The sequence below is a fragment of the Oryzias melastigma genome, linkage group LG15, assembly GCF_002922805.2.
Source record: "Oryzias melastigma strain HK-1 linkage group LG15, ASM292280v2, whole genome shotgun sequence".
NCBI lineage: Eukaryota > Metazoa > Chordata > Actinopteri > Beloniformes > Adrianichthyidae > Oryzias > Oryzias melastigma.
The window spans coordinates 12,509,098-12,516,627 of NC_050526.1; the positions used below are offsets into that span (position 1 = coordinate 12,509,098).

A 7,530-nucleotide genomic window follows, 5' to 3' on the forward strand; every position below is an offset into this window, starting at 1 on the left:
ACAGTAATCTTTCATATGAAGACGGGGCCGCAAATCATCATCCTGCGGGCCGCAGATGGCCCGCGGGCCGCGAGTTTGAGACCCCTGATGTTAACATTTTCAATACTCTAAATTAAAGAAAGCCATCTTGGTGAGTAGATGATGAGAAAACATGTCAGAGATATTGAACACTCATTTCAAACATCTTCCACCCTCTAAACCTACAGAATCCCTTTTGGGGTCCTCTAGTTGCTAAAGCTAACTTTATAATGTTGGGCACAGATGGAGTACGCCCTGAACAGGTCACCAGTCTGTCAAAGGTCCACACATTCCTCACTCTCACATGCACAACTAAGGGTTAAAATAGAGTCACCTATCCAGAAAAAAAAAAAAAAAATCTTACTACCATTAGAACAAGACCTGTGGAAGTCATTGAGGTCCAGAGTATTCTTTAATAAGGACCCCACACCATGGTACTCAGTCAAACTTCAGAACTTCAAACGGAAAACTCTAAAGAAGTATGACCATCATTTTCTTCAGGTCTCGTGTGTGCAGAGGAGCCCAAATCATATTTCTCCCACCACTGTGCTTGATAGTGTCTTTGACATATTTACAGCTTTGCAAATGGAAGTCCAGCTGTTTTGAAGAAACACTTTCCAAACAAGCCAGCTTCTGGTCCAGAAATAGAAACATCAGAGGTGCAGCTGAAGCCCATAGTATAAAATGAAGCTCTTATGAATTTGCAGATTTTCCTACTGACTACCAAATTTTATTTGATGTAGATTTAACCCGAAACAAATCATGAACAAGAACTAGACCTCTAGAGTCATGGAGGATTTCTATTTGAAGTAAAGTCATACTTGAAGAATGGATTCTCTTTGGTTAACAGGCCCCATCAAACAAAAACTTTGTTTTTTTTATTTTTTATTTTATATCAGATAAAATTGTTACCCAAAGTGTTATCAACACGAGTGGAGATAGAATAAAGAAACTTTATTTTTCCCCCTGGGATGGATATCATGCATCTGATTGGCTGGCCCAAGAAACTTAAAAATTGGCGGCAGCGTAAGGCTGCTGATTGGTTGATGTATTGAGAAGGAAAAGAGTTAAGTTGGGGTTTTGTCACCGTAAGCAGCTGTTAAGCTTTTTTAGATGTGTGCGTGATATTTCACACACGCATTTTTACAGACAACCATTTTTTACTCCAGTTACAAAACATTTTTACAGACGCACAAAATGCGTAGCAAAGGTAAAAAACTTTTTTAAGGACAGCCACTAATTCTGACAAGTACAAAATATTTTCATAAATGGACAATGTATTTTCAATGGATACAAATCATTTTTACAGAAACAAATCTCTTAAAAAACTTTTTACTGACAGACGATACTTTTGAAACAAATCTAAATTCGTACATAAGCGCTACATATCATCATTAGGGAACTGATTGAAATTCTAACAAGTAACACACAATACTTTGGTCTGCTATATTTCAATAAAACAAAAAAGTACAGATAGCAAATGACCAGTTGGTAAAAACTGAAGCAAATTAAGCATTAAGCACATTCCCATAAAAACACACACAGGAAAGAGAAAGAGATAGAGGCGTGGGGGAGCAATACACACAGAATGAGAGCAAAAAAAAATTAGAGAAAAAAGTGAACCAAAAATTATGGGTCATTGTGCCAGCACAGTGCACACAATTAAGCATCGTCCAGGTGCTGAGAGCCTCAGCAATTACAGCCCAATTAATGCCAGTGGTATGATTACTGTTATAGCTCAGGATAACTACGCTAGGCCCAGTTCAGAAAGAAGAAGAAGAAGAAAAAAAAGGAGCTACTTGAGTTCCTGCTGCAGAAGAAAGAAAGCATATCTGAGAGTAAAAGACGGCAGAGAACATAAAAGAGATGAAGCTCATTTCACCCAGAATTCCTTTATGTATTCTCTCTCACAGATGGGAGTTAAGCATCTAAATTGAGAAACGTCCCTTTGCTTAACAAGGATTTCATTATTTTTGTGACAAATTTTCTTTAGAATCAGCAAAGAAAAGTCTATCACAATATTTATTTCGGACTCATTTGTTGTTTTTTTAAATACAGATGGCAACATATGATGCAAAATGTTAGCAAATCAGCAAAGATTGAATTGGTAGAAAGCAAGATCGTATCATCCCTAAAACTAAAACTGACAAAGGTGGACAGGATTTTATGTCTGCCACAGACACCAGTGAAGATAACAAGTCCTTGGGAAAAAAAAAAAAAAAAAAGTTCAGTGCGCAGTCTTATAAGGTCCAGATGACTTCACTTTGTAAACATCCCTAGAATAGCACAAGAGTTATTCATGAAGAAAGAAGGCATAAAAGATCTGTTAATACTAGCAGTGTAACGATTCGTCGACTTCATTGATGAATCGATTTCTACAATCTAACAGATAAATCTGTCTGAGGTAAGCTGTTAATTAGTGCTGCCAAAAACAATTATTTTAATAGTCGACTAATCACTGATTCTTTTTTCTGAGTAGTAGACTTAACGGGGCATGTGCAAAGTGGATTTAAAACACACATCTTAACCATCATTACCTTTAAACTGACTAAAAATAAAGACAATTCAAATGATAGTTTATTAAACTTTTAAAGAATTGTGCAGCGTCTGTCCTTTACTAGTTTCTGGGATTAAAACAAGATTAAATCAAGTGAAGTTGGCTTCTGAAACAAAGGAATTATTTTTCGCAAAAGATAAAGTTTTGGTCCCACTGACTCAAATATAACAAAAGTGCATTTTTTGGTGCTGAACGCTAACAACTATGTTCAACTTTACTCTGTATAATATAAAGTAATGACTAATCAACTATTAAATTAGTCGTGGACTATTTCAATAGTGGATTAGTCGACTAATCGTGGCAGCCCTACTGTTATTCGAATCGACTTACGCAATAATAAAATTGATTTCAAATGAAATACATTGATAAAAACAATATTGGAATATAACATTTGGATTGAAGTATGGTAGGTTTGTTTTACTATAATAATAAAAAAAAAAACTAAGCTATGATATGAATCGAATTGTTGTTAAAAGGAATTGCCACACTCTAAATAAATACTATAGATTGTGTATCATATCAGTCTAAACCATAGAGTCAGATAAATGTAACATTAGATTATCGAAGAAAAAACGAAACACAAACACAGAAGAATGTGTCGTGTCAATCACATCCTTCACTATTCATACGCGCAGAAACTTTCTATCACCTCACTTGGGCACTTTGGGGGTTTAAACACCGTAGAGCTGTAAGGAAAAATGGACTACACACATAAACACACACACACACACACAGCTTTATTTCTCTTCCCATTCTAGTTCCACACAAATGGGCAGAGCGGCACGTCTTGGCCCTGCAACAGAGCAGGCAATAATTACTCATTCAAATGAACATGTCAGGACTGTCGACAGACAGGCCCTTCCCCCTGCCACACACACACACACACGCACACACACGCATCAGACAAAAACACACTTGGCACAGATGAAAGCGCGCACACATGTTTGTGTACACACATACACACACTTCATGTTGCAGTGTGGGAGAGATCCATCAACGGCCCAGCAGGCAGACAGGCTCCATACGGAAGCGCTGTTCTAAGTTGGTCCTCACTTTATGCCTGCCATGTATCAGCTCAGCTACACACAAACACACACACCCCCCCCCACACACACACAGTGTATGTTACTCCTTTCAACACACTGGATTTTGCCCACACCATCACACACTTCTGTATGTACTCCTCATTCTCCCCAGCATCCCACAGAAGTACAGCAGCACCACACAAGTCAGCACAATGCTCCATGACGCTGTGTGCGTTCTTGACACACAAAGTGATGATAGTGAATAGTAATGACAAGGAGGCAAAGATACGACGACCGTGCCGCTTGACTTTACTTACTTTTCTGCAGATTAAAGAAGACAAAATCTGACGTTGTCCGAAACGACATACATGGCATCAACTCAGAAATAAGTCACAACCTTTAAACAACTTCAGCAACATCTACACGTGAGTCACCTTGGTTACAGTTCCTGCTGAAAAAGTCACTACACACAGGCTTAACAGATGAGCTAGATGGCTACATGGAATCAAGAAATGCTAGATAACGTGCATCACCACTGATTTACAGATATGAGGTTGGAAGCTGAAAGCTGGAGTTGTGTTTTGACGATTATTATTTTACTATAATTTAACTTCTTAAAAATTGTGGATAAAAAAAGAGCAGATTTAGTGTTCTGCTCATAAAAATAATTTCAGGAATTCATGTTAAATTATATTTATGAGAAACTGTCAGATTGGAAATAAATAATAAATAAATAAATTGACAAATAAAGTTCTAAAAGAGGGGTCTCAAGCTGGCGGCCCGCGGGCCATTTGCGGCCTCCAAGCTGTTATTTTGCAGCCCCCGCCTTAAAATAAAGGTTCATTATCTACTAAGCAATATCCTCTATATGCCCATGCTTTTTGATTATAGCTTTGTATTTGCTTTATGATTAAAACTTTGCATCTGCTATTGTCGTTGGATCTGGATATCAGAAAAGTCTTAAGCAACAGTTGCTAACATTCTTAGCACCTGTCGTTCTGCAGCACATGCAGAAGATATTGTTTAGTAATACATAGACATGTACAAATGTTCAATAAACTTGTTCAGTAGACATAGACAATGATATAGACAGTGGATGCAAAAACATATTTTTGGCAAAAATAGAACCCCATACAGCCCAGCCTCAGCCAGACTCTGCGTTCAGTGGTTCCAAGGTAAATTAATTTTGCGAACCCTTTTCTAAAACGTATCGCTTAAAGTTTAGCTGCTTTAAGTAAAAAGTAGTTACACACTCAAAAGTCAAATTGTAGAGAAAGCACATGTAGTTTATGGAGAGTTATCACCATTATCAAAGCAGGACTCGATTGGCTTCATAGTGTTAAAGTTTATAATCAATGACCAGGGACAGGTAACTTTAATAATGGGGAGGGCCACAATTTTTCTTGGTAACTACCAGAGGGCAGCATAGGACTGCACACTTCCATAAATGAGATAGGAAAAAGAGTACCATTTAAAATAAGACCAAAATCTTTGCAAGCTTTATTTATAAAACTATCTTCTTCGCTGAAGGCCACTGGCCACAGTTTGTTTGCAAGCACCATCTACTGGCGAACAAGGTAATTACAGTTTGGAACTAGTTCTAAAGTAGATAAAACATTGTCTGAAAATGTATGAGGGCCATGTTGAATGAGGAGGCGGGCCGCATGCGACCCATGGGTCACCAGTTGCCTATCTCTGGCTTAGGTTTTGATGTGTTTTTCTTAATTACTTAATCTACGTATATTTCAGATCATTAAGCATAATATCAATCAATGGACCATAAATGGTCTATTTTCCTACATAAGGTGCACCAAATTACAGGGCGCATTCAGTGAAACAAAACTGTAAGACGTGTAATGACTACTCTACCCAGAATCCTTAGGGGGCTAAGAGGGAGATAATTGGTCAGAGGAGTTGATGAGAAGTTATTCAAATAAACGGTTTTGTTATTCCATAAGCAGCCTTGGCAGAGAGAACAACACAAAAATACACTTTACAGTTCCTTAAATGCTACAAAGACACTTGTAGCGACCAATCACAAAGCTTGTCAACAGAAAACAGCTTTTCAGCAGCTGCTTTTCAGAAGTCGTGCAGGTGTACCCACCTGTGGGGTCCAGGTGACGGACAGTGGGACTGGCAGGTCAGCAGAGCATTCGGGAGCCTCTGCAGGATGCTGCAGGTGGAAGAAATGATGCGGTCATTCTCGTCCTCTTTTCTGCTTCATTTGGCTAAAAACAACTTTAGCAGGATATGGAGCTTAAATAGAACAAAAAGTAAAGCATTGAATCACTGACGCTTAATAAAATCCACCTGAAAGTCACCAGCATATGATACAATAACTTGTCCAATTTGAACATTATTTGTAAAAGAAAGATTTTGAAATCCAGAAAAAAAAATTCTGAAGTATTTGAAAATAAGTCAAGATGGACCAGATTATTCAGCAAAATTGTTGCTCATAACAATCTATTTGTGGTTGTGATGTCCCTGCAGGTCATACTAAAGTGTTTGGATCACTTGTGCTACACAATCATGAATGTCACCCTTATAAGTGACCAGGATCTCACAGGTTGCATTAATCACTTTGAAAGTTGTTAACTTTATTGGATTACCATCCCTTTAGGGTGTTTGCCAAACGTCATGAACGGCTTCATAAGCAGCTTTGGTCAGCACACGAGGCAGACCTCCTTCTGTTCACCTTCAACATCTCAAAATTCTGTCCTCCTCCCCAAGAGTCTGTGCGTCTGTGCCAGCGCTGCCTCCTTCCAAGCTGTTCCTGGTGAGGGATGACCTGGCGCTGGATCTGGTGGAGGCAGCTGGAGGCAGCAAGGACTCAGCACTATTTTTACCTGGTGCCAAAGGGGGTGAAGAGGGCCAGGTGGGCAGAGGGTGGGCTTCCACAACCTTTTTCCTTGTCCCTGGTGGATGTCTTCCAGTCTCAGATGAACACCACCTCTATGGTGTCTATACCGACCCTCTAGTGTGCTACCTGTGCTCTTGATAGCTGTTAACTAACTTTAAATGACTAAGAAACTAAATAAAGTGAATCATTAGGAGCTAAATTATTACACCGTCAACACAATACAGTTTTATGTTCTTGTTTATGAACCAGACTGAATATGTTTATTTGTTGGGGAAAACCAATGAAATAAACAAACATTTGAAGTCCCACTCCGATCATCTTTTGATTTAGTGTGAAAGTGTATTTTAATTATGGTAATTACATTTTTAGCAAAAAAAAAAAAAAGTGTTGTTTTTAAGGACATAGTTTTTGTAAAGTAGCAGTAGTAGTAGCAGAGTAAGCCCTCCCTCACTTCCCATCATCTATCTGTTTACATGCTCCATTTGTCTACAAGTTGTAGCATCCCAATGGATCCAAGCAGAGAGCTTGAGGCCCGCCGTTGTAAAAACGTTAATCCACTGTGTTATCATGTACAACTTTATTAGCTGGGTCCTCATGACGTCACAACAACAGCTGAACATAACATGACCAACATCGTTTCTACCCCAACACAATGCAAACTTTCTAAAGAAGTTTGTTTTTGCTCATTTTGCCATCTTGAGATTAAATTTAACAGGATGTATCGTGTGACGTGTCGCGTCCTTGACGTGCGTCAAGTGAGGATGTAAATGGGAAAATCCGGTAACTTTTCAAAATAAAACATTTTCAAAAAAATAAGATGGAGATTAATTGTTCCCGGTAACAAATGACCCCGGGGGTCGGGGACCACTGCTTTAAATGTAATAATGATCTCGTCAGTCATCTGACATCTGTGCATAATGGAGGATTGATAAAACTCATAACGGCTCTCAATTTTGTGTCATGTCAGAATAGCAAAAGCATCTAATTCCTCCCCCTGCACGTGCTTAGTTGCGTGAGCCGTGTGACTGCCTCCTTTTCTCCTCATTCCCGAACCAAAAAAAAAAAATCCT

General features: G+C 38.7%; 1 protein-coding gene across 1 annotated transcript in view; it reads right to left on the minus strand.

Annotated features, from left to right (window-relative positions):
- fancl (FA complementation group L) overlaps positions 1 to 7,530 on the minus strand; it is a 34,622-nt gene that overhangs the window by 12,556 nt on the left and 14,536 nt on the right. Inside the window, exon 7 of the mRNA XM_024296996.2 lies at positions 5,705 to 5,773. Within this exon, the coding sequence (XP_024152764.1) occupies positions 5,705 to 5,773 (69 nt within the window). The remainder of the gene's footprint in view (positions 1 to 5,704; positions 5,774 to 7,530) is intronic.